Below are 27,957 nucleotides of genomic sequence, written 5' to 3'. Positions count from 1 at the left end.
AAAAATAGCATCATGGCATCAAGTGTTAGTGAAAAATGTAGTCAGAAAACCCTTGAGGTTTCTTTTCCAAAATCAGGCCTGGAGTAACTTAGAGGAATCCAGGGGGAGTTTAAAATGTGAATTTGTAAAAACCAGGTCAGCACGTGTCTCCTAAAAGATTGTAATAATTGTATGCCCACACAAAGTTTTTTACAAAGCACCTTCTTAATCTGCTTTCTTAATTCCAACCTTTTACAAAATCTGTGAGATGAGGAAGGCGGGAGTCAAAGGACAGATGTTACTGGGTAGATGAAGATGCAAACTCACAGGTCCAGACTCTTCCAAGGCCCCGAGCCAAGGCCACAGCTTGCTTGCTTCTGGTCTTTTACCCCCAATGCTTTTTTTTTAAGCGGGGAGAATGAATTTGTGAGCTTACGCTCAGTTCATTTCAGGATTATACAAGTAGTATAGTAGTACTAAAAATTTTTACTGATTTTAATTATATCTCATAGTAATGATGTCACTTGTGAGAGGCATTGTAAAAATAGGGACTTATTAGTATTGTAAACTCTGGAGTCAGGCTGTCTGGGACAAAATTCTAGCTCAGCCACTTACTGGCTATTATTTGGCCTTTTCTCATTCTGCTTCCTCATCTATACAATCTACCCCCTGAGTTAGGACATGTAAATGAGCATAATAGTACACTATTTTTTTTTTTAAACCATTAACCAAAATGGAGCAAGTATTAGTATATCACTCCTCTTTTATAAATGGGAATTGAGACTCAGGACTGCTGACTTGTAAGCCCCTACTGAAGTCTCTGTCTTCTCAAATCCTTTCCGGTGCTCTTTCCATCAGACTCAACTGTTTCTGAGATAAAATTGTGAATAAACCAAAATGAATTTTAACCTATTTTGTTTTACTGGTTTAGTTCAAGGTTGTTGGAAGTGACTTTTGGGGTATGTGAAGTGCATTCTCCTCCACAGGGAGTTAAGCTCTGAGGGTTACAGTTCTGTACTTGGAGAACCTGACTTGTCAGCTGTGCCTGGCCAGCCCCACAGCTAATGCCCTCCATTCTAGCCACACCCAAATCGTGAGCAGTACCCATTCATTATTGTGCTCTTGCAGTTCTTTGGGACTTTGTACTCATTTTTCCAAGACCAAAAGTTCCCCTTCCTGTACCTACTCTTGCTTCTTTGGACAGACTCCCCATTATCGAGACCTCCTTGATGTAGGGACCATATCTTTCACACTCATGCGATAAGACACACAGCTCTCAAGACAAAAGCCGGCATTATGTTGGCATTTCCAAGTCTGGGAAGGCCATCTTCTTCAACCTCTATAACTTAACATTATTCTGGAGGTGTTAGCCAGTAAATTAGGCAAGAAGAAGATACAAAATTTTATTTACAGATAGAGTTGTATACTTGGAAAGTGCAAGAGGCGGAGTTTTCAAATATCACAAACAATTAGATAATTCAGCTTTGGTGGTTGAGTATAAAAAAGATAGAAATCGAAAGCTCAATAGAAAGGTATGAAAGACTTCTTTCTGGCTGGAAACTGTCTTTATCACATTGAAATAAGAAAGGTGTTGGTTCTCGTTCATTTAGAAAAGTAATATGGAGACTAGCCAAGAAGATTGTGACATATGTGGAAGAAAAACAGGAGGGGGTTTATTTAATTATATAACTTTGCCAGATAAGAAAATACATTATAAAACTAGAAATTAAAATAGCTTGGTATTGGTATCGGCATTCGATTCCAAACAGGATAGTCTAAAAGTAGACTTTCCTATAAAAGGGAATCAATATATGATGAAAGTAGTTTTTCAAATAAATGGAGAGAAGAATGGGTCACTCTGTAAATAGTATTGGGAAAACTAGTGACCGCCTAGAAAAATAAGTTGACTCTCTTTCTCACTTCTTACATAAACCACAGTACAACTGGGAGCACTGTTGTGTTCTTGGAGGGGAGAAGTACTTGTAAACGTGATACATGATGGATACATTTGCCTATATAAAAATTAAACTTTTACATTTCATTTTATATGGCAAAAATACCACAAAAGCATAAGACTAATGACAGACCAGAAAATAATTGCAACAATGAGAAAGGGCAATTTCCATAATGTGTAAAGAAATGCAAATTGAGTAGAAAAATGAAGAAAGAAAATGCTAAAGTTTTAGAAACATGATTGGTGACTGTGAAATACACTAAATGGTGAAGCTGTGGAGAGAAGACAGACATTAATCTCCGTTTTAGGAGGAAGTATAAATTGGTTAAACATTTTTGTAGGCAGTTGGCAATATCTGCTGAAATTAAATGCAAATGTTTGATCTAGCAGGTTGACTCACAGGAATTTATCCTATATGTACATGTATAAAGAGGATATTCATTGTAGCATTGTAATAGTTTCAGTGAAGTTTGGACATCCACGCAGAAGGAGTATCATGAAGCCTATAAAAATATTTTTTCAAGGGAGTGAAACAAGGTATAGAACAGCGCAAGGTAAGTTAGGATGAAAAGGGAGGAATAATAGTAATAGAAATGATTGTTTCTCGAAAGAAGTACAATAAATGGATCCGTTCTTGCTGAAAAGGAGCTGGGAGACTGAGGGTCAGGAGGGAGGCTTACTTCTCACTGTAGACCTTCTGTGGTTTTTTGGGGGGAAGGGAATATTTTTAAGTTATGTATCCATATTGCCTAAATAGCACATTGATTTGAATGGGAAGTTCCTGTTTTACTTCTGTCTTTTGAATATGACATTATTTTGACAAGGTTTGTCATCCCAGTGTATTCTTTTCCTAAATGCTGCTTTTCCTAAACAGCATTCTTTTCCTAAATTACTATACTGTTGGAAATTATCTTTATAAATCTTTTTTCTTTTTCTTTTTTTTTCCCCACTGTAGTTGATTTACGATGTTTCAGGTGTACAGCAAAGTGATTCAGTTATACTGTAATTCTTTTTTGATAGGCATAACTATAAGCCTCATCCCAGTAAAGATTAACCATATATGTCTTTAGTATTGATTTTTTTCAACTTGTTTAGAAATATTTATTGTTTATTTTATGATGCCATCTCATTCCATTGACTTGCACTTTGAAGTCATTGTAGCTAATATGAACTTTTCTTCAGTTTTCTTGAATTATATTGGTGATGTCCATTTGGTAGCTCTCATCACTGAGGAGAATGTTTTTCAAGGGTTAATTTTGTTTAGTTAAAAGAAAAAAAAAAAACACCCATCTTAGAGAAACTAACAGCCGTGTTTATTTTGATCTGGACAGATTTGGAGGCCGATTACTGCCACCTTTTACTTTCCTGTGGGTCCAGGAACTGGATTTCTTTATTTGGTCAATTTATATTTCTTATATCAGTACTCTACACGACTCGAAACAGGTATGTTATCTGTGGTTGTTTTAAGTATTGTTTCTGTCTAATTTACTAATCCATGTATTTACTTATTGGAGGAATTTTGAGGGCAGATGGCATATATAAAGAAAGTACATAATGGTGTAAATGCGCAGTAAGTAGTGACTGTGCCAGGAGTCTACTAGGCGCTTAGATTATTCGTTTTTTAATCCTCACAGCATCATCATGAGATGTAAGCAGCAGTGTCACCATTTTATAGGTGAAAAAAATACAAGAGCAGAGGTTTACACATCTTGTCTATCTCCTGTGTGTGCCTCTCACTTCATGTGACGTCTCCCTCATTTCTGTCACACAGCAGTCCCTGTTTTTTAAAGCACAATTGGGCTGAAGTGTATATATCTCCTAAATTGGGGTTGAAAAACACTGCTTTATGCAAGTAAAAGCCTAGACTTAGTCTCTGTAATTGAAACATGCAACTTTAAAAAAAAAATTTTTTTAATAAATAAATTTATTTATTTAGTTTTGTTTGCATTGGGTCTTCGTTGCTGCGCGTGGGCTTTCTCTAGTTGCGGTAAGCGGGGGCTACTCTTCGTTGAGGTGTGCGGGCTTCTCATTGTGGCGGCTTCTCTTGTTGCGGAGCATGGGCTCTAGGTGCGCGGGCCTCAGTAGTTGTGGCACACAGGCTCAGTAGTTGTGTCTCGTGGGCTCTAGAGCACAGGCTCAGTGGTTGTGGTGCACAGGCTTAGTTGCTCTGTGGCATGTGGGATCTTCCTGGACGAGGGATCGAACCTATGTCCCCTGCATTAGCAGGCGGATTCTTAACCACTGCGCCACCAGGGGAGTCCCTCTTTTTTTTTTTTTTAATTATTATTCACGGTGTTAGAGCGTTTATACTCAATATGAAGCACTCAACTTTTAAAAAATATATAGCCAGGATTTTAATAGCATGGTAGTTTTTCAGATATGACTACCTATATGGATAAGCTATAAAATTCTTTTCTTAAAACTTTCTTACTGAATTGTTATTTATTTTCTACAATACCTTATATGCTTTTCTGAGTTACTTATACTGAGAAGCAATAACTTGATAGACTGCTGTGTCAAAATATAATTTGGCAAAGCCTAAATGATTTTGAAAATGTGGTCTAACTTCAGAGACTAGAAACCTGATGGCTGTTAGCTCAGGATAGAAAATTCTGAGCTACCCTTAAATCTAAGTCAGTGCTCATATGCTTGAGAATTGTGAATCAGTCTCACAACTGCAGGGATATAGAAGGTTGGACATTCGGTGTCAAATATCATTTTTCCTTAAATTGGCATTTGCTGTTAGGTGCTTTTTAAGAAGAGGGAAATCACCGTGTTAATACAAAGTTCTGGGTAATAGACTATTGCTTCTGGAAGGGACCTAGCCCATTCCCTTAGTTTTATAAAGGAAGAACAGGAGATTCAAGCAAGTAAAGTGACTTGGCTGAGGTGAGACTGACAACCAGGACTCTGACCGCCATATCAGGGATTGGATCCTTAAATCTACCAGAATATATGATATTCATTCTCCCTTGCCAACTTGCTTAGCATTCTACCCCTCTGATATGATTTAATTGAGGGTTAAGCCGTGGGAGGAATTTTTTTTTATATCAGTAGTAAACTCTAGATTAAATGTGGATGATCAAGTGGATAACCACTTGTTAAAAATTGTATTATGGGGCATTTTCAAACATATACAAAAGTAGAGAGAAAGGTTAGTGAACCTCTTTATTTTTTTTCCTTTTCATTTAGAGAAAACTCACCTAACATAAAGTTCCTCATTTAACCATTTTAAAGTGTACAACCCAGTGGTCTTCAGTATCCTCACAAAGTCGTGCAGCCATCACCACTAATGCCAGACACTTTCATCACCCCCGGAAAAACCCAAGCCAGCAGTCTCCATTCTCCCTCCCCCTCCTTCCAGCCTCTGGCAACCACTCATCTACTTTGTGTATGGATTTGCCCATTTGGGACATTTTATGTGTCCTTCTGTGACTGGCTTCTTTCACTTAGCATAATATTTTTGAGGTTCATCATGTTGTAGCATGTGTCAGTATGAGCCCCTTTTAATCATCACTCATCTTTAACAGTTATCCCATAGCCAGTCTTTTTTTTTTTTTTTTTTTTTTTTTTTTGCGGTACGTGGGCCTCTCACTGTTGTGGCCTCTCCCGTTGCGGAGCACAGGCTCCGGCCGTGCAGGCTCAGCGGCCATGGTTCACGGGCCCAGATTGGGGCACAAACCTGTGTCCCCTGCATCGGCAGGCGGACTGTCAACCACTGCGCCACCAGGGAAGCCGAGGATTATTTTTTTTAAATGGACTCTATATATCATGTAATTGTGATGGGGTGTGGAGGGGGGGGGAGTAACCGTTTGAGATAGAGGGAACTTACAGTCATTTGTCCTTTTCTCCGCCCCTCTCCTAGTCTTGCTGCTGGAGGCATGAGGATCATCCTTAGAAGGGAGAGCTGGGCCAATGTTGATTGTTCTGCCCAGTAATAAGACAAAGCCCAGTATGTGGCGTAGCAGAAAGAACACTAAGCTAGGAATTAGACTTCACTCTGCTTCCAAAAGCCATGTGACTTTGGTCATGTAACTGTATTTCCTCATCTGCAGAAAGAGGGTGTAGGTTTTTCCATTGTCCCTCACAGATACGGTAGGAAGAGTCAGGGCCATGGAGAGGTGTGGCTGCCCCCTACTCCCCCACCATTGTTTTCCTTTGCTAGAATGTGAGATCCCGGAAGACGGAGACCAAATCCTCTTGGTGAGCCCAGTGCCGGACTGCGCAGTAGTGAGCGTGCGTGTGTGTGCACATGCGTGTGTGTGTGTGCGCGTACGTGTGTCTCCAGTCATAACAGCAGTAAGTGCTTCCCAGCCTAGTTGTGTGGAGGAGCCACAGTGGTAGGCAGAACGGACATGGTTCTTCCCCTGACGGAGCTTATGGTCTAGTGGAGGGAGAAGGGATTAACCAGGTAATCACGAATAGGTCTCCATCTCATGATGAGAGCCATGAAGGAAAGGCCCCCAGGCTGTGAGGGGCTTCAGCGGGTGGGGTCTCAGTAGCTGTGGACCTGACTGTCCTCCCTTTGGGTTTCTTTTGGCTCGTGCTAGTTGAGCAGAGCATTTTACGGACTGGAATTCAGTTAGGGGAACACAGATTATTAGCCTTGATACCTGGGCAACTTTACTTTAGGGCTTAATTGTGGACACGGTTTTATATATTAAAATTTTCTTTTACTTCCGAGGAGTGGTTTTAAAATATTCTCATTTTGTGTTTTCTCTACAATTTTTTGAAGTATTTCTCAACATAGAAGTCTCTTTGTTCCGAAATTCTGAACCATGACATTTGGCTTATTTTTGTTTCCAGGAGCTTTTGATGGGAGGCCAGCAGACTATTTATTCATGCTCCTCTTTAACTGGATTTGCATCGTGGTATCCTTCCGTCTGTCATTTTGGGCCAGAAATAACCAGGTTTTTTTTCAGGTTTGGGGAAATGGGCAGTAATCTGCATAACATTTTAAATGATAATATTTGCATCTTTGTTTACTATAGTTAATAGTTAAGAATCATGCAAGTTCTTGTCAAAAGCGGTAGTAAATCACATAGCCGTGGAGTGATGCATTCCCCTACCATTGCCTTTGTGGGGTTTTTCCACATTTGGTTGAGTTTTATTACTGTTCCCTCTTCTTGTTCCCAGTTCTCTGTGTTCTGGTGTGTGGCAGCTTGTTGACTGCAGCTCAGAGAGATTCCGTGCCATGAGATAGCTTTTGAAAGCTGTGGTCCTTATCAAAAAATTAATTTACAACCAGCATCCTTTCTGACTTTAGTGCTGTCTTTGTCTCGAGGTCCTAAATGGTAATTCGGTCCCTCTGTAAGTGCCTGGCTCTGGGAAAGGACACAGCATGCCTCTCTGCTTGCTGTGTGTCAACCACAGCTGTCAGCAGCCTTCCGGCCGCAGACCTTTACAGACAGTGAGAGCAGCAGAAGGGGCTTGGTGGCTCAAGTCCTGTGCACAGTTGGTGAGCTCAGAATGGCTTTGGGGTTTAGTGTCCATTGAAACTTGGCCAAGAGCCAGAAAATTGTGGCACTCTGGATGCCCTTTCTCTCCTTAAGGGAAGATAAAAAGATTGTTTTGGACTTCACCTGTGCTGTGGAGCCCTGAATGTGAGCAGACGCATTATTTGTTTCAGAGGCATGTTTCACATGCCCCTCCATCTCCTAATCGAAGGAGAGCTGCTAAAATACAGTGGCAGGGCACGGAGGACACAGGCAACCCAACTGAGTCATGTGCCAAAGCAGTTAATTTCTACTATTTCCTCGTCATCGGATAGTTTAATAGCGTGTTCACAGTGAAGATTATTAGATACCTTTGTGTTCCGGGGTGTTTTAAGCAACCTGAACTATAGAAAAGTGTTTTCCTTCAGAAAACTGGAATGAAATGAACTTTTATTAGGTGTAGAATGCTTTATTTGTGTCTGATCTTTAACTTTACAAACCAAGATTACTGGCTTAGCAATGGATATGCAGGTAAGTGTCCCTTGAAACTCTTTGGCCTTTCATGTGTTTCAGACTTACTGTTAATGACCTTTGACAGAAGTTTAAATTGCATTAACTGCGTGGTTAATTATATGGTATTTTGAAGCTCTTATGTGAGTTACCTAAATCATTACTGTCCTTGCTCATTTCTGGCTTCTGTATTAATGTATGAATGTTGAGAACGATGGTTTATCCAGTGTTTCCTGTGCATGTGTGTGGATATGTGTTTTTAAAAAATTGAGAATACGTGGTAAGTAGAGCTTTATTGCATACTTTTTCCAAGTAACAGAGCTTGACCCTGATATTTCTGAATCCATCCCAAATAATATAATTGTGTTGTATTTTATTAGAGGATTTTAAAGCATGCATTGCATGATTAAGTAATTCTGATGAGTTGAATTTCCTTCTGCTTTTTGAATAACCATGGGAGAGTTTATTTGGAGGGGAGAGGTTAAAGAGCAAAGAAGAGGTAGGTTTACGCTCAGCCTCTGGAGCCTTTACGTGTTCGTTTCTTTTGCAGCTGCTGATGATTCCTCTGATCATGTCAGTACTTTATGTCTGGGCCCAGCTGAACAGAGACATGATTGTATCATTTTGGTTTGGAACACGATTTAAGGTACTCTAACCTAGCTGGGAAAATTTCCTTTTCATTTGTCTTTGCAGAAATCCCTCTCTTCAGCCCAGAGATGTACTTTCTGACACGTGCAGAAGAGGTCACTGCAGAGCAGTAAACCTTAGGCAAGCCCCTTCTCCCCTCCTCAGTCCCCCTGGATTTCTTTAGCCAACCCTGAGGCCTTTGCTGACTATTACTTCTCACTTCCTCTGGAGCTCAGGCCCTTTAGGCATGTGTCCTGAGTGATCTCATGTATGTGTGTGTGGTAGGGGGAGGGGAGGAAGGACACTCATGTGGAACCCTCTCTTTCAGTCTGTTCTTATCATTGCCTGTTATGTATTTTACACTTAAGCTGAAACAGATTGGTTCCCCGCCGCCCCCCCCCCCCCCGCCCCCGCAAACGCTTCCCTTTGTGCCTTCTCTCACAGCTTTCCACCTGTAACATCTTTTTTATTTTCTTTCTCATGTAAATCCTGCCCATTCTTAATTTGAGTGGGGGACTAAACATATTTCCTGCCTCTCCTCCCTGGAATTGGTCTTGCCTTTGGGCTTCTGCTGTGTTCTTATAGTAGTCACCGCATTCTGCCTTCAAGCTATTGATGTGTAACCCTTTCTTTACCAGTTTGTGATGTTTTTTGCAACGCCCTTAGCTCTTAGTATGATGTCTTGAAACTGGTAAGGGGTGTTGACCTCAAGTAAATAGGCTGCCAGATACTTCTGCAGCAAAGATGGGTTTACTTGGGATCAGTGGAGAACTGCATTTCGGGGTCTGCAACCATGGTGAGCCACGAGCAAGCCCCTACATGCAAAGGGAAGGAGAGCGCTTTTCTATAAAGAGGAAAAGGAAGTCAAGAGATGTGGTAAACAAAGCTTTTCATTGGCTGAGTCCTTGCCGGGGAAAGAAGTCTGTCTTCTTCCTCTTGGACTCTGCTGTTGAAACAGGGCGTGAGAGCTCCCCCTTCTGGTCTCCCAACCCTACTTAATGGAGGGTTCTGTTTGCTAATTTTTTTTTTTTTACAGGGGCTCAAATGTTGAATTCATCTGGAGAGCTGTCTTACTTGGGAGAGTGTTAGTTCAAGAGATCAGTGTGTAACGTGATAAAGATTCAAAGTAACTTTGTGAAATATGTAAAAGGAGAACCTAAAAAGATGGGGTGTTTTATAGCTGATTGGTAACAATTTGCTGGCAGGAGTCTTAATGTGACTCTATTATGGACCATGTTTTTATTAGCATCCGTAGGACACTCATCTGCTTTCTTTTTTTTTTTAGTATTTATTTATTTATTTGCTTGCACCAGGTCTTAGTTGCAGCAAGTGGGCTCCTTAGTTGCGGCATGTGGGCTCCTTAGTTGCGGCATGTGGGCTTCTTAGTTGTGGCATGCATGTGGGATCTAGTTCCCCGACCAGAGATCAAACCTGGGCCCCCTGCATTGGGAGCACGGAGTCTTAACCACTGTGCCACCAGAGAAGTCCCAGACACTCATCTTCTTTCTAAAGCTATTTGTGATAATTCAGCAGGGTATGTATTGGATCTGAAAACTATGGGCAAAGTACTCTGTCTCCAATTGCTAATATCTGAATAAGTATGATGCTAGGGATCTCTCTGGTGGCGCAGTAGTTGGGAGTCTGCCTGCCAGTGCAGGGGCATGGGTTTGAGCCCTGGTCCGGGAAGATCCCACATGCTGCAGAGCAACTAAGCCCGTGCGCCACAACTACTGAGCCTGCGCTCTAGAGCCTGCGAGCCAGAACTACAGAGCCTGCATGCCACAACTACTGAAGCCCTTGTGCCTAGAGCCCATGCTCCGTAGCAAAAGAGGCCACGACAATGAGAAGCCCTCACACCGCTGCGAAGAGTGGCCTCCGCTTGCCGCAACTAGACAAAGTACAAAGACCCAATGCAGCCATAAATAAATAAATAAATAAATAAATAAATAAATAAATAAATAAGGCTTGAAACAGTAGGAATGATGCTAGATTGTTAAAAGGAACTTTTGCAGTGACTTTCCAAAGGATTTATTTATTTTTTTTTTAAACATCTTTATTGGAGTATAATTGCTTTACAATGGTGTGTTATAAAAGCCCTTCTCAATAGAACCTTCCGCATTTCAGCCCCCTAGCAGCTGTATCCTCTGTAGGTATATTCATGTTTGTGTGTATTCTTTCCTAGGCCTGTTATTTACCTTGGGTTATCCTTGGATTCAACTATATCATCGGAGGCTCGTAAGTGATATTAGATTTATTTAATTGCAAACTAACCCTTGGAAGACTTCCATTATTCTTTATCTTCCTTCTCTAATCTTTATAACACTTCAAAGAATCTCAACGCTGATACCTTAGTACCTTATACTTTTGAAATAATTTCATTTGGATGTAATTGATTAAAATTGCAGGGCTTTAAGCACATTTAGCACTGAATGGTTTTTTATTATTGTTGTTGTTTGTTGTTATAGTATGCTTCCATATATGTGTTTTTGAATAAATATTTATTTCTGGATTCACTGTCCAGATTGAGCAAATATAGACCTAATTTTATCCAAGCCAACTCTGTGCGTAAAATTCCTGTTTTTTTAATTCTTAAGGCATTTCCAGAATGCCTTGGAAACTGCTCATCAGTCACAGAAATGCACAGATTCTCAGATGGGAAGTTTTGTCAGTGGTTTGATAGTGTAGAAGTTTGGGCCAAACAGGGTCAAATTTCTAGTCTGGAATTAGACCTGAGACTTAGGAAAATCTTGAATGCATCCAGTCAGAATTTTGGAAGGAGGATTTCAAGATGCAGTTATTCTAAGAACTCCTGTTTCTTACGCCACAAAATATTTTTAACGTTTTTAAACGGATTTTGCTAGTGCTAGTTCTTAATGCGATGGCCTCGTTGCTCTATGTGGTCCTAACTTCTGCTGCATAGCCACAGGGAGAAGGGAATGAATCGAGTAAACAGGTTCTGTTTAGAGTAGAGCAAGTCCGGGGCTTGGCAAAACTGCCCTGCCGCCCAGAAGGGAAGAATCTGGGAGCAGTTGTAGACGGTGATTTGTCCCTAAGAGGAATCAGGTTGCAGGCGGAGGCGGAGAAGGATATGTAACAGTAAGAATTGATCTGTAAAACCTTGAAGTGGCCTGTGTGTCAGCCATGGGAAGATTGAAGAAGGGCAGTGTTTATTTTAGGATTACAAGGTGAAGGTCAGCTTTCCAGAGTGATCTGTGTGATGTCTTACAGTCAGGGACCCAAGAGGTGAGGGAGACGTGATCCATGGTTCCAGGAACGAGGGAGTGGACGTTTTTCATCCCTCCTTTCCTTACTCCCATGCTTCTCTCTTGCCAGCCTTCAGTTTTACCCACGTTTTGCAAATATGGTATTCATGACTGAAAGCGTTCAAAAGCTTGCTTTGTGGCTTGCCCCAACTCCTGAGGCAGGAAGTAGCAAAAACAACATGTTGAGGATGGGCAGGGGCTTGAAAGAGATGTCAGAGGGGCAGCTGGCCTTGAAGAGCACAGGCCCCATTGGTCCAGCAGGACGGATTTTGCTTCTCATTCAGAATGCGTGTGCCTCTCAGACTTTATAAAAGGGCTCACTGTCGAGCTGTCACAGACTCCCAGCGACCAGAAACAGGCCGCCACGAAGGATCTCTTCCCTCTGCTATCAGCTACAACTTGCTGTGTCTCACTTCACTGCTTGAATGTCTTTAAACTCATTTGGCTCTCTGTTTGCAGGGTCATCAATGAGCTAATTGGAAATCTTGTTGGACATCTTTATTTCTTCCTCATGTTCAGATACCCAATGGACTTGGGAGGAAGGAATTTTCTATCCACGCCTCAGTTTTTGTAAGTGTTTCTTCCCCCTCTCGTCTGATAATCATCTTATTGTCCGTGTTTGTCAGCATCCTGATAAAAACTCTGTGAGGGGTGAGATTTCCCTCTCAGTCTGATGGGGAAATGTGAGCCAACCAGGGACTTGCCCAGGTCACTGCAAGCCAAGGCTTGGTCTTCTCCCGGAGCCCTCGTAGCCAGGGGCCGCTGAGCCTAGATTCAGGCATCCCGGGGAGCCGTGGGCCCTGCAGAGCGGGCGGCACGCCTGTGTGCATCCAGTGTGTGCAGCAGGGGGCCAGGGTGACAGGGTTATCAGTTTTACCCAAGATTTTGCCTGAGGAAGGGGTAAGAGGGTAAGTAGTCTCATTGGTTAGCAGTTTAAAACATTTTTATATTCAATATTATAGACCAGAATGTTTAAAGGACTTTTCAACGTTAAAATGAGAGACGGGAGGCTTGTATAGTCCCGCCCCGTGGGAGGATGTGCGTGTTCTTTCTCTGTTTGCAGGGTTTACTAAAGTGAGGAGGCCAGGGGCACAGCTTTGGTTTCGAGACAGACTTGGGTTGGAATCCCATTCCCGTCGTCTACTAGTTCATACATTGGGAAAGTGACTTAGTAAATCCCCCGAGCTTTAGTTTGCGAGTCTGTGTGTTGCGGGGAGGCCCTGTCTCACGGGTCTGCAGGAGGTGGGGTTTACCGTTAGCAGCACAGTAGTGGATGCTCAGTAAATACAAGCTCTCAGCCTTGCTCCTGAAGTTGGGGCGGGGGGCGGGATTCTGATGAGCCCGCAGAGATGCTGACACACTTAAGCGTTCAAGTAGTGTGACCATTCTGTCAGTGAAGCAAAAGGCTGTCGAAGACGGGACAAGTGAAATCACCATCTGGGTGTCACAGCCGGCCTGACAATCACGCTTAATCTCCAGTCGGGCGTATGCAATAATAGCTTGCACTTAGAAGCTTAAAAAAAAAAACAAAAGCAAAAAACCCTTTTCACATCTTGCTCGTTTTAATGTTTTCCAGTTTGTCATTCTTCCAGGGGGTAAATGAGGGCAGTAAACTTGAGTAGGCACCCCTTCCCCCTACTTTTATAGGTTAGAGGAAGGTTTTTTATGGTGAAATACAGTATACAAACAGAGAAGTACACTATTGTTGTATTTTTTTTTTTTTTGCGGTACGCGGGCCTCTCACTGTTGTGGCCTCTCCCGTTGCGGAGCACAGGCTCCGGACGTGCAGGCTCAGTGGCCATGGCTCACGGGCCCAGCCGCTCCGCGGCATGTGGGATCTTCCGGACCGGGGCACGAACCCATGTCCCCTGCATTAGCAGGCGGACTCTCAACCACTGCGCCACCAGGGAAGCCCTGTTTTGTTTTGTTCTGTTTTTTTCGTTAAGAGCATAAGAAGAAACTTGTTTCTCTTGTGAGCCTTGAGTTGCCTTCGGGCTAAAAAAAACCCCAAATGACCAGTCTGCTTTCTAATTATCAAAGGACGCAGTAGCAGCAGGTTTGGAGTTTTGATCTAGGGTTTATCAAGTCGGATGGCAGATGCATCATTAAAAAAAAAAAAACTTGTTGCTTTGGGGGGCAGCCAAGAACTATTTTACTTTAAACAGCCATATTCTGACTTAATGGCTTGGAGAGATTTCTCAATTGTGGGCAACAACGTGTATGGGATTCTAGTGGCAAAATCGACAGCCCACTGGAGCCTGCCTTCCACTTGAGCTTTCCCTGTTGGTGGAAGCCCTTCTGTTAAATTTTGCATAAAGATCAGATGACAAAATGTAGCTCCTTGCAAAAGCAGTAACTGCTTTGAAATTACCATAAATCTTTGTTGATTATGTATAATTGGGTATCTTTTTATACTAATTACTTGCATTTAATTTCGCTATCTGTTTAAGCAGTGGCGATGGCTTCCATATTGTCTCAGAGTAAGAAGCAAAGCAAGACAGCCTTGGTGTTGCCTTTTTTAAGTCTTCCAATTTATTACATACTTTGGAGGAATGTTATTGTGCCAGAACGTCATGAATGTTGGGAAACCAGCGCTTGGAAATACATGTTGATGTAATGATAAAACTGTATTTGTTTAAAAGGGAGGATGCGAGTTATAGAATTCTAAGTCATATCACTATTTTGCATTCCACTTAGAAAAGTAGACAGATCCTCTTCTGTGCACAGTTATTTTTCTGTTTACAAGGGGTTTAATTGTCTTTGGGGAGGGAGCGTCCAGCTAACTGGGTTGATGTAAACACATGAGGACTCCGGTCACTAACTGTTGTCACCTGAATCTCATGCTGTGTGTCCTGCGGAAGTGTGAGGTGTAGGAAGTGGTGTGGGGCATGAGCTCCAGAGTCAGGCTGCCTGGGTTTGAATCCTGTCTGTCACTTTAGAAGAGCTTTGCTCAATTCTGCCTCAGTTTTCCCATCTATAAAATGGGGTAATAGTAGTGCCAACCTCATAGGGCAGTCGTGAAGATGAGAGGCAGTTATAAACATGCAGCACCCGGTGTAAGGGAGATGCTTTATGATAAGGTTGAACTCTGCAGGCTTGCTGCTGTGGGCAAGTCACCCCTCGTGGTTTGCTCTTGGTGCCATGAGGGGTTTAAAAAGAGGTATCAGGTCACGGTCTCTGCCTTCAAGACAAAAATTGAACCATCAGGATCTGATTAGTGGAATAGGTTAAAATACATTCTCAGTTTACTAATAGTCAAGGAAGGGAAGTAGTTAGAAAAACTATTGTGAACATAGAGTCCTGGGTTTACATTTTCTTAGCGGTTCTGGGACTTAATTTATTAATTTGTAAGGTGAGAAATCAGCTAACCTTTTCGGGCCTCAGCTTTCCCACCATCTATGAGAGAAAGATTGCAGTTGGAGGGCAAACTATGAATCAACTTTAAAACACGTCCAAATTCCAAGACAGAAAGCTGTCTTCTCCGCTGTCCCTTGATGGACGCCGAAGAACCCAGCAGCATCGTGGTGATGCCGGGCGGTGCTCAAACACGCTGGCTGCAGATTTGTCCTTTGGAACTGAATTTATTTTGTATCCTTTGAGCCAGTTAGAGCCATAGTTACATAAACTAAAATGCTATATAGATGGTTCTTTCTGGTTGTTGGGCTCGTGGGTGTAATATTTTTGTTTCCATACTGTTCCTGCACGAATTGCTTTTATAATCAGGGAAAAAAAAAGTTAGAGTGTGAAGTTAGCGCGAAAGCTTAGTAAATTAAAAAGAAAACATAAAAAGTGAGTGACTTCTGTGGTCAGGGCATTGAGCTAAGTGCTGAAAAGGCAAAGGGCAATAAGACATTGTCCTCAGCCTCTCCGTGGCCACAGACAAACGTAATTCAATGTGACAGATGCCGTGGGAACCCCAGGAAGGGAGATGGGATGGACAACTGTGTGGAGAAGTGACTGTGCTTTTCTCTCCTTTTGTTTCTTCCCCCCTCTGCTCTAGGTACCGCTGGCTGCCCAGCAGGAGAGGAGGGGTGTCAGGGTTTGGTGTGCCCCCCGCTAGCATGAGGCGAGCCGCCGACCAGAATGGCGGAGGCGGGAGACACAACTGGGGACAGGGCTTTAGGCTCGGGGACCAGTGACGGAGTGGCCTCTGGCCTGCCCACCAGCCCTCCACTCAGATGACGTTTCCTCCCAGTGCCGGGTGACCTTTACCACCGAGTTCTAGCTAACGCTGTTGGACCTGACCCACACTGAATGTAGTCTTTCAGTACAAGACAACAGTTTTTTAAATCCTGAAGAAAAAATATATGTTCCTCGAGTTTCGTGATTCTCATTCAAGTCCTTACTACTAAGAAGAACAAATATCAACTGGGCAGATTTCGGAACTGACCTTAGTTTTTGGTGTCTTCTCTTCCTTTTCCATCTGAATCATGGGTTTCGGCAGGTCCCGCTCTGCTGGCACCAAGCTGGATATCTGGCGTTGGGTCACCAGACCCCTGTCCCGGGGGCTCTTAGCTCTTTCTCGCACCCACGCCTGCCTCCTCCTTCCCCAGCCTCACACTCCCAGCTAGAGGAGATTGCCCATGAATTGGTCCTGCCTCTGACAAGCTCGCTTTATTTGTTGGCTTTTGCCAAGGCTTGGCCACAGAGGCCTTGTTCCCAGCGTTTTATGGTGGCAGAACCGTAACCGCAGGGCAGAAGGCGGACAACAGATGAAGAGCTTCCTCAGCTTTTGGGATAGCCGTGGCCTGGTATCAGTTGCCACCGTTTGCCACCTCTTCAGCTGTTCCGATAAAAAAATCACCGCTGAGTCAGTGAGGACCACAGATCGGTATTAATGAGGCCTGAAGGTCCTTGCTAGGCATTTTTTATCTTAAGTGATCAAAACCCTAGTGGAGTTGCATCTTACACAGGGGCTGTGTTTAACCGTGGGCATAATCCCAATGCGTCTCGTGTAGGGCATACTGGCTCTGTGTGTACCCAGAGTAGTGGATTTGTATTGTGCTAGAAAGTTCCAAAGCACATTGGCCACAGGGAGAAGCTCTCTTTGAGAGGTGCCTGGGCATTGATTGATTTGACTTCATTCTCCTTCTGGGTGTATGTTTATTGAGTAAGAGTGGAGGGAGAACCTTAAGCCCTCTTTAAGTTGTCTTTTTTTTTTAAACCAAGCCCCCATTCCCCACCCCCATGGCCATATGCTTCAGTTAATCGTGAGGAGGGTGCAGCTCCTCTGTATGTAGATCTTATTTAGAAGCTGTTGTAAGCACATCTAAGTGAATCACGTAATTTTGGGTGTAATGGCTTTAGAATCATCTGTGTTTGAGGAGCTTTTTTATTTCGAGTCATGAAGGTACATCAGACCGTCTTCACCCACAGCTCCTTTTTTTACGGGTGGGCTTTTTCCATCAGAGCTAGCCTTGTCACCGGATAGCTTTTTGAAGGCTGCGACGTTTCACACAGGTTCTTATTTTATATTTTTATTCTGAAAGCAAACTGCTAGGAGCAGTGCTGAGTGGCTGCCATACTTTGAGTCAACTAGAGAAGGCTTTGAACATTTTGACCAGCGGTTCTGTGCAGGAGACACCGTGTGCTAAGAGTATGACTCTTCGCCCCACTCTGAAGCAGTGACGTGTGTTATTCTAGCAAGTGGGGATTTGAAATCCGCTCCTCGTTTTTCATGAAGTTTGTTCGAGTGTACCTCTTCATATTTAATTTATATGATAAAATAGGCGGCGGGGAGAATCTGAACCCTAACTGTCATATGTTTGCTGTTGACCTGTGGCCAGAATAAAATTTACTTGTAAAATTTTAGAAACCCTTCTTCCTGTTACGTCATACTTGCACTCACTGCAGGAGTGGAGACTCATTGTATGTGTAAGAAGATTCTCACGGTAAGTGAGCTAGTCTCCTACACGCTGTCACAGCAGCTCAGCTGCCTGAGAGCAGTAGTCTTTCTGAAGGCTACAAGTATCCCTTAGAATTCTTCAGTTCAAGGCAAAATGTTCATTAAATCCTTCCTCTTAAACACATTTAAGAAGCTGATAATTTTTATTAATTTTGTCTGGATTACCTATCTTTGGGGAATAATTTTAGCTAAGCAAGCTATTTGAGATTTGATTTGGCAAGGCAAGACATGACAGCAGATTCTCTTTGTGAAAGAAGATAAATCCTAATTTTGTATAGAGAAATTCCCGTTTTGTAACTAATCCTTTTTATTGGTAAGAATTGTAAATTAAAATGTACAGCTTCATGGTTGTATGTCTTAAGTTTCTGTATCCCTACTCTGCTGCCTCTTTTAGATATGACGTAATTTATGTAGCTAGTCATCTCTTGGTGGGCATTGAGGAGTGTCCAGTGTGTGTTGCTATTATAGCCGCACAGCAAACTTTAAAAAAAAAATTTTTTTTTGGCTGCGTTGGGTCTTTGTTGCTGCGCGCAGGCTTTCTCTAGTTGCGGTGAGCGGGACTTCTCTTGTTGTGGAGCACAAGCTCTAGGTGCGTGGGCTTCAGTAGTTGCAGCATGCGGGCTCAATAGTTGTGGCTCACGGGCTGTAGAGCGCAGGCTCAGTAGTTGTGGCGCATGGGCTTAGACGCTCTGCGGCATGTGGGATCTTCCCTGACCAGGGCTCGAACACGTGTCCTCTGCGTTGGCAGGCGGATTCTTAACCACTGCGCCACCAGGGAAGTCCCAGCAAACATTTTTGTATCTCCTTCTGTTCACGTGTTGGAAAATACCTGTAGGATTAATTCTTGGAAGCAGGATTTTTAGGTTTTCATTATAAGGAAGCAGGATGCTTCAGAACATTGGGTTAGGGGTTATATCTGATTGTAGCATGCTGTATAGCATTTTTGTCACCTCCACCCATGGGTCTGAGTCTTGGAACTGGACAGAATTAGTTTAATCCCCTTTCTGTATTTTCTTTCTAAGGACCCATGGACCGTGAAAGGCAGGTGCAGTGACACTCCTGAACCATTCAAGTCTAGCCCCGGCCTTAGGCAGGCTCTCTTCCTTCATCACAAGTTGGGTGATGGGAAGGAACAGGGCTGTGCACCCCTATTCTGGTGCTGGAGAAACACTGAGAAAATAGGAACAGTCCTGCTTGTTTTGGAGGATAGCACATTGCCAGTATCACTGTGTTCTAAGCTACCTTTTGAAGAACACGGATGTAATAGGTGATGCTGCAGCTGCCAACAGCTGCATCTGTTGCCAACTCTTTCTGAGGTCCCGGCCCCTTTGAAATTTTCAACATTCACTTAACAAACCTTAACCTTTGGAAAAATTCACCCCTGTCTGCTTGGACTTCTCACCGTTAGTATCTTGAAAGGCTGGGCTGAGAGAATATGTGTCTCCTGGCAGTTTGCTTGCTTTCCAGAGTGGCTCTGGTGATTCTAATTGGAATTGAGGGGAATATCACGTCATGTAATTCCTTCCATGTACGGTTTATGCCCAGAATGCTTCCCCGTGCTCCTCCTGTTTTCCCACCACTGTTCCTTAGGGTAGAATCCCATTTTCTACAGCACACCTGGGTATTTTTTTTTTAAATTAATCTCTCCCCTTCCTTTTTTCTATTTACATATTTGTTGATTTATTTTGGCTGCACCGGGTCTTAGTTGCAGCACATGTAGGATCTTCGTTGTGGTGTGCAGGACTTTTAGTTGCGGCATGTAAACTCTTTAGTTGTGGCATGCATGCGGGATCTAGTTCCCCAACCAGGGATGGAACCGGGGCCCCCTGCACTGGGAGCACAGAGTCCTACCCACTGGACCACCAGGGAAGTCCCCTCATCTGGGTATTTGAGCGTTAATGTGACAGGTACTTCACGAATAATTGAAGCCTCCAATCTCTGGTTTCCAATCTGGCTATACGTGCGAATCACTTGGGGCTTTTGAAAAATTCAGATTTCTTGTTTCGTTTTCATTCTGCATCTTTTTCAAGTTCCCAGTGATTCTGATATTCAGCTGGGTTTGGGAATCAATGTTTAAACCCGCTTGTGAAGTAAGTAGTATTATCCCCATTTCCCAAATAAGGAAACTTGAGAGATTAAGTCATTTAAGAGCAAGCAGCTAGAAGTTACCAAAGATAAGATATGAACTCAACTCTAAGTTAAGACCTCTGCTGCTACAGTTGAGGAAGCCAACGTTGAGAATCTGGCATTAAGTGACGAAAAAGATTCTTTTCTTGCCAGGCTGAAGGCAGGCCAACATGTTGGGAAACATTAGTTGAAGGTATAAATTGCTATCATCCCTGGGGGGGGGAATTGCCTTGTAGCCTGGGAAGAAAAAAACATATATTAATATGATATTAATAAATAATATAATATAGTGTAATATAGTGTCTGCTGAGTGGTGCCTGGGCAGATGCAAATAGAACCTAATCTCTGTCTTCACAGTGTGTTCTCTCCACGAAGGCACACAGCTTGGCTGGTAGTAGGTACTCACGTATTTGTAGAATAGGTGAGCACAAATTATAATACAACTTGATAAGCTGCTAGAGTAGAAATAAATAAAAAGTTGTATTGGATAGAGGGGTTAGGTCTTGAAAAATCGATGGGAAATTCCAGGCTGAGAAGGAGAACGAATGAGCAGTGGGAACCATTGAAAGATTTGCACATTTGTTCCTTAAAAAGTGACTGGCTGAAGCATTGGGAGGCGGGGAGAGGGCTGAGAGGGGCAGCTGAAGGTCAGGTGACTGAGCTTTGAGTTTGTTGCTGTGGCGCAGACACGAGGCCATGGGTTGGTACGAGGTTGGCCCGAACCAAGGCCGTGGGGTTGGGGGCTGGGGGCTGGGGGCTGGATTGGAGAGACCTCTGTGAGGGAACTGCTGGGAGTTCGTGAGGAAAAGGGGGGCTTGTGAGCACAGGACATCAGGACTCAGCATAAGTTTCCCATAGAAACGAGTTTGGTTAAAAAATGCTATGTATGGTGCAGCACGCCATAGATAATTGGGTGCCGGTGGACCAGCCTGGAAACCTGGCCACTATTTCTAAGTGTATTTCTGTGGAAAAATAAATTTGTATCATTGTGAGCTCTAAATCCATGAATGGGAAAATAAACTTTTCGAACATGACCTCTTCCTGAGTTGGGGACAGCTTTCCAGAAGGCCCCAAGTGAAAGAGAAACAATTCTCTTGATTCCTGTTGCCCACCCTGTCACCCTCCTTCAGGTCTCCCCGTCTTTTACATCATTTCATCAAGGAGAGGCCTATCTAGGGTTGTAGGCGAGGTAGAATGTCTCCCCATAGGGTCCACTGGCACCCTGCTCTCTCATGAGACTCATCCATCTGTAATCATTTGCTTAATGTCTCTCTCCTGTGGTCTGTTATCAGCATCTTGGGGGCAGGGACTGCACCTGATTCAAGGCTGTGTTCCCAGTCCATAGCACGGTGCCTGCCACAGACAGGTGCTTCTGTGTTCGAGGCACTGAACTAAAATTTGGACCGGGTAAGAGGTTGCGTAGGAATTTGGCCTATTTAGGGAGAGAGCGAATGGCCTGGCCTCCTAGGAGCCTTAATGGATTGGGTGGGTGTGGGAAGGTTGTCGTACAGGGGAATCAAGCCTCCTGAAAGAGGATATTGGAGGAGGTTGGAGATACTGGGAAGAATGGATTCAAAGTTGAGAAGCTTTTTAAAACGGCAGTTAATAGCTTTCATTTGCATTTGTGTAATTGCCTGCTAATGGGTGTGGATACTTGGGGTGATTTGGGCAAAAGGAGACTCAGTATAGACCGAAGGCAGGCAGAAACATTTGGGAAGATTAATCGAAGGTATAAATTTAGCTTTCTCTCCCTTGAGGACTTCTGTGGCCTGTACAAATGCGTATGCATTTAGCGAGAAGGAGAAATCCCTGCCATGGCATCTGGGCCAGAGAGACCCCCAGGGAGTGTGGAATTGAATTCAGGTGCAAGGCTGCAGGATCACTTAGGAAATGTTTACTAAGCGCGATGTGTCATTTGAAGCCTCAGCCTGACCCAGATGAACTTGATCCCTCTCCTCAGTCAGTGGGTTGGCCTTTTCCTAAGGGCTGGCACTGATAGGGTGAGTATCCTTGTTAATGATGGGCAATCACTGTTAGCTTAAGGGAGACTTTGGATTTTGATGGAAACTGTCCTGATACAGAAGTTGTAAACCTGGTGCTTAGGATATAAGATGCATCTGTCCCCATAACCAAGGCCCTTGTCCCCTGGAGGTTGCCCCCTTGCGGGGGGAGGAGGGACTGGGACTTTTCTTGATCCTTTCCATCAGTTAGGGTTCTTTGATTTCAGGTACCCAAAAAGGACTCTGGTTAACTTAAGCAAAAGGGAATTTATCGGAAGGGTATAGACTTATCTCAGAGATTCCAAGGGTCTGCTGAGAAGCCTGACACAGAGAGTGTATCAGGGATCCAGGGACCGGGAACCGATCTTACCTAAATCAGCTCCACCTTTTATTCTGTGCTTGCATCTCTCCCTTTACGATTGAACTCCTGGGTCTTAGTGACCTCACTTTGGCCTTAAGACTCCCTGTTAAGAGGGGAGAGATAATTTTCCAAAAGCAAAGCAAAGCGCTGTTGCGTCATAAGGGGGAAGAGGGTGCCGGATCCCTGAAAAGCCCTGGCTGGCCCACTGGTGCATGTAAACCACATGTGTGACCTCCTGGAGGAGCCTCTGGCTTTCCCTCAGGAAGAAGGCGGGTGCCCTGGATGAGAACAGTATTAAAAATGCTTTCTATTCACTAGATCCTTTAAACCTTACAATTACTCATTTTGAAAGTTATTATTTAACCCATTGCACAGATGAAGAAATGGGGTCCTAAGAAGTTAAATTATCTGATGGAGCCAGGATTCAGATCCACCCAATTGTGCTTGAATGTAAGTTCTTGCTTGTTTGTTGATATCATTCTGAACTAACAAAGATAAATATAAAATTCATAAAATTTAAATGGAAAGGAGTCTGTGTTTTTTCACACTAAATGCAATATGAAGCCATTAAAGGACTTCAAATCAAAAAGTAAATTACATAAATTACTAATATCAGTCAAAATGGAACCTAGGATGAATTAGGTATTCTATTTTATAGAAAATAATGTTATTTTATTCATATGTGTAATGTAGCTAAATGACCGGAAAGGAATAGGTAAGAGGCATGATGAAAACAAATAGACATTTCTAAATTAACTACCCCCCCAAAATTCCCTAATCAGTCTCTAGATAAAGTATCTTTTCCCGGCTTCTTCCTGTCCAATCTTGTGATTCTGTAATATCTCCTGTAAATTATTGTTCTTAACAATGATTGCCCAATTCTATATAAAGAGGAAAACACTTGCCGTTCATGTTATTCATATTATTGCTTCAGTATCTCCTCCCATCTCCTGTCTCCAGCTTGTCTACAGAGCATAAGCAGTGTAGATTTTGCTGAAGATTTTTGAGGGGATAGGCATGGAACATCTAGGGAAAGTGACTCCCCACATTCTTGAGAGCAGGGACTGTGTTGGTCTGTTCACCACCACATCCCCAGTACCTAGCGCAAAGATTGGCATGCATAGCTTCTTTTTTTTTTTATTTACTTATTTATTTTTGGCTGCATTGGGTCTTTGTTGCTGCGTGCGGGTTTTCTCTACTTGCGGCGAGCGGGGGCTACCCTTCATTGTGGTGTGCAGGCTTCTCATTGCGGTGGCGTCTCCTGTTGTGGAGCACGGGCTCTAGGCACTCGGGCTCAGTAGTTGTGGCTTGGGGGCTCTAGAGCACAGGCTCCGTAGTTGTGGTGCATGGGCTTAGTTGCTCCGCGGCATGTGGGATCTTCCCGGACCAGGGCTCGAACCCGTGTCCCCTGCACTGGCAGGCGGATTCTTTTTTTTTTTTTTTTTGTTGTTTGTTTTTTTGTTTTTGCGGTATGTGGGTCTCTCACTTTGTGGCCTCTCCCGTTGTGGAGCACAGGCTCCAGATGCGCAGGCTCAGCGGCCATGGCTCACGGGCCCAGCCGCTCTGCGGCATGTGGGATCTTCCCGGACCGGGGCACGAACCCGTGTCCCCTGCATCGGCAGGCGGACTCCCAACCACTGTGCCACCAGGGAAGCCCTGGCAGGCGGATTCTTAACCACTGCGCCACCAGGGAAGCCCCAGGCTTCTTGACATAAATTTTCGTTGAAGGGGTGATCCATTTCATAACCTAAATTCCCTTCAGCTATCAACTGGCTCCCTGCCTTTCTCTTCATCCTCTCCTCATGTGGCTTTTCCAGTCCCCTCTAATTCCTTGGTCAGTTTAGCTCTGCCTCCAAAACGCTTTACTCAGCAAAATAAAAGCCTTGCAGTTAATCAGACCTACTCACCTCAGAAAGGCTTATCAAAGTTATTCAATAGATAAAAAGTAAGACTCTTGGTCAGTGAAGCAGGGGAATTCTGCTGCTAAAAATTTAAGATCATTTCATTACGTACAAACTCCCCAAGTTCTGATACGCACCCTGTAGTGCATTGAATGGTGGCCCCCAAAAGATATGTCCATAGACTAATTTCCAGACCCTGTGAATGTGACCTTACTTGGAAAAAGGGTCTTTGCAGATGTAATTAAGGGTCTTGATGAGGCAGTCATCCTGGATTATCTGGATGAACCCTGAATCCCATGACAAGTGTCCAATAAGAGACACACAGGGGATATTTAACAGACAAAGAAGAGAAGACACAGACACACAGAGGAGAAGGTGACGTGAAGACAGGCAGAGATGGGCGTGATGTGGCCAAAAGCCAAGGAACGCCTGAAGCTCCCAGAAGCTGGAAGAGGCAAGGCACAGAATCCTTACAGATTTTGGAGTGAGTGTGGTCTTGCTGACACCTTGATTTTGGATTTCTGGCCTCCTGAACTGTGAGAAAATAAAGTTCTGTTGTTTTACACTATCAAGTTTGTGGTGATTTGTTACAGCAGCCCTTGGAAATGAATACACCTCCTATAAAGTGCTGTAGTAAACTGCCAACTATCTTCTCTGAATTTCTTAAATGCAGTGTGCCTCTTTCTGCCTTTCACACCTGGAACACTCTCAGAATCTCTGACCTAGCAAGGTGTATTGGAAATCATATTTCATCCATTCAGGTGAACCAGTCAAGCACTGTCCAAGACAGAAAGGTTGACCGCCAGTGTCCCACCAGCTAAGGTCATCTGAATGCATCTCTTTGCTTCCTGAGAAAGCTTTAACTAATTTAGGAGCTGACCACGAGGCTTCTCTTGGCATCCCAGTGTCTGTCTACTTTTGTCGTAGGCAAACATCATTGACAAAACATTGCAAAAATGCAATTTTGGATTTCTTATATAAGCTCAAAGATCCGTTAGGCTAGGGGTTCCTGAAAAGATTATCTAAATCACAGATTTTTCCAGTGATTTTTAAGCATGGAACTCTGCCTTAATGAAATCCAAATCTTATATGTAAAAGACAAAGGTGAAGCTGATATAAATTGGGAAGGAAGAGAAGGGTCACAGCTAGTGCTGGCTCAAACCCACCCCCTCTCTCAGTCCCTTTTTGCTCCTGCTTAAAAAAAAAAAAAAAAATCTCTTGAAATATCCCTGACTTCTGTTGTTAAAAATGATTTGTCTAAATTGGTCTCATTTGTGGACCATGGCTACAGAGAACAGGTCCTTTCCTAGTCTTTGTTGGTTTTTTAGGGACCAGTAAATCTCTCTCCCCTTTTCCTTCTCAGTTTGGAATGACCAAGAGGTAATTAAGTTATTAGATAGAGATAAAAATGTTAGCTTCATTATTGAGAAGAGCTGGGTTTGAAGACATGGTAAGGGGGTGTAGTCATGTGGACATCCTAAAACAGAACCTCAGAATTTGAGAGTCCCTGGTCCCTGGCACAGCATGGCAGGGACAGGATAGCCTACTGCAGACCACAGGGAAGAACAGAGAAGGTGGCCTCCCCAGGCCTGATTGGCTTCACACAGGCTGAGGTCAGTTCCTACATCTGCTCACCAATCACATAATTCTTTCCCTTGGGAGAAAAATTAAAGAGTTTCTTGTTTACTTTTCCTTCCTGGGAAATTCCCTCTCCTCTAGGGAAATGCCAGGAGGGAGGAATAAGTATTTCTCCTTGAGCATGTTCACTTGCATTCCCATTGACAAGAGAAGTTTCCACTTGGAAACCCACGACTCAAATGGCATCTTTTAGGAAGGCGAATTGTGTATTAATAGATCAGGCTAACAGCTGTAACAAACAATCCCCAAGTCTCCATTGCGTATCACGACAGAGGTATATTTCTCGTTCACATCACAGCCCACTGTGGGTAGGCAGGCGTGATGGCAGGAATGAGGAGGGGTGTCTGCTCCATGCGGTTATTCAGGGACTCAGTGTCCTTTTGTTCAGTGCCATGACTATCAGTACCCCCGTGCCCTCCTGAGACCTCAGAGCCCTCCACTAAATTCTTTGCAGTGGTGAACAGATTGAGAAACAGAACAAGTGGAGGATCGTGTAGGAGATTTAGGGGCCAGGCTGGAAGTAGGATTCTTCATTTCTGCCCACATTCCATTGGTCAGCACTCAGACACGTGGTCCCAACTAACCCCAAGGGAAGCTCAGAAACATCAATCTTCCTGGTGGCATAGAAGGTACATCAAAGAGGTTGAGAGAACACAGAGCATTGCCTCAGCACAGTATCACATTCACATAAACACAACCCAACCACCAAAGCAATTTCACAGTGATTCCAATCTTTGAGAAATCCAAAGAACAGACCCGCTACAATGCTACTGCTTTTCAAAACTATTTTATTGTATTTCGTACATTTAGAAAATCGCACACAGCCTAAGCATAGGGCTTGATGAGTTTTTACAAACTGAGCATACCCGTATAACCACCACCTGGATCAGAATGACACCACCAGACCCCAAGAAGCCGCCTAGAGCTCGCTGTCAGTCAACGAGACCTCCAAGTGAGCCACTGTCCTGACTTGTAACCACGAGGGTTACTTTTTGCCTGGTTCCGAATATTCTGTAAATGGAATCATGAATTCTTTTGTGTCTGGCCTCTTTTATTTACCATTACGCTTGCGGGAGCCATTCACGTTGTTGTGTCTAATTGTCCCACTTTCCTTCTTGTTGCTGTAGAGTATTCTGTATAAACACACCATGGTTGATTTATTCATGCTACTGGTGATGGGCATTTGGGTAATTTTAGGATAAAGCGAGCTGTGCTGCTGCGAACATTCTAGTGCACGTCTTTTGGTGAACGCAGGGACACGTTACCTGCTGCGTAGGCACCTCCTATACCTCGTTCCTAGAAGTGAGAATCCTTGGATCACAGAGTACGAGAGTTCAGCTCTGGTAGAAACGACCAGTTTCACAAAGCAGTTGTACCTGCTCTCTACCGTGGTGTGAGGTACGAGGGTGCCAATGTCTTTCTTTCCCCAGAGTTTCTTAAAATCCTCACTCTGCTTTGTTTCGTTTTGACCCTTACACCTGTAGTAGAACCCCTGACTCCCCACCTCCAAGAAAACTGCTTCCCAAACCGGAATCTTTGAATCTCAACTTTTCTCCACCCACCCCGCTTTCACTTTCTTGTTTCTAGTTTGGTGCCTCTCGGCCATCATTCTCTGATTCTCTACCCCCCTTGGTGGGTGGGAATAGGCCTGGCTCAAAGGAAGCAAAGCGGTGGTGGGACGGGGCTGGGGGAGGAACTGAAAATCTAAAGATAAAATTTCCTTTAGAGATGGAGGGGGTGTGTGTGGGGGGGAGCTGGCAACACTCACACATTAATAATTTTTGTATCTGTCACACAGAGAAAGAGAATTAAAGAAAACCCTTCGAAATCATTGAGATGAACAGTCTGCAGGAGTGTGGGCTCTTATTAACATTCACATCCACATGGTGTGTGATGGGCGGGGAGAGTCGGGTGCTAAAGTGAGGAAGTGAACTCCCCTAGATCCCCCCCCCCAGCCCAGCCCCTTAGGGTAGAGCGGTGGCAGGGTGAGGCAGGGGGCTGGGGGGAGTAGGGCCTGCTGAAGAGGGCGTTGAGCAAAGGCCACTGGAACCTAAGAGCAGCCCTGTGCTGGGAAAGGTCACCGGTTGCGGCTCGAGCTTCTCGGTGGCCTTGATTCATGTCCAAGTCGGGCGGGTGGGCATCGAGGCAGCTGAGCATCCCCTGCTCTCTGGAGAAATGCGTAATCATTCATCAGCATCACCGGGCTCCACTCAGACTAAGTGGCCTCTTGTGATTAGGAATGGGCCCTTGAAAAAGA

The 27,957-nt window shown here is 43.8% G+C and overlaps 1 protein-coding gene across 4 annotated transcripts in view; it reads left to right on the top strand.

The window, feature by feature from the left end:
* The window catches only part of DERL1 (derlin 1), a 91,732-nt gene that overhangs the window by 6,923 nt on the left and 56,852 nt on the right, over positions 1-27,957 (top strand). For 3 of the 4 annotated variants that reach the window (XM_032609992.1, XM_032609993.1, XM_032609995.1), the window contains exons 2-7: positions 3,265-3,376; positions 6,740-6,804; positions 7,873-7,899; positions 8,429-8,524; positions 10,688-10,740; positions 12,228-12,338. In XM_032609992.1, the coding sequence (XP_032465883.1) occupies positions 3,265-3,376; positions 6,740-6,804; positions 7,873-7,899; positions 8,429-8,524; positions 10,688-10,740; positions 12,228-12,338 (464 nt within the window). Of the gene's footprint in view, positions 1-3,264; positions 3,377-6,739; positions 6,805-7,872; positions 7,900-8,428; positions 8,525-10,687; positions 10,741-12,227; positions 12,339-15,768; positions 18,019-27,957 lie in introns of those variants that run through there. The other variant, XM_032609994.1, reaches the window with a different exon arrangement.

This window comes from Phocoena sinus, chromosome 17, assembly GCF_008692025.1.
Source record: "Phocoena sinus isolate mPhoSin1 chromosome 17, mPhoSin1.pri, whole genome shotgun sequence".
NCBI lineage: Eukaryota > Metazoa > Chordata > Mammalia > Artiodactyla > Phocoenidae > Phocoena > Phocoena sinus.
The sequence above is the reverse complement of the archived record's forward strand: the minus strand, read 5'-3'. Positions and strand labels throughout refer to the sequence as shown.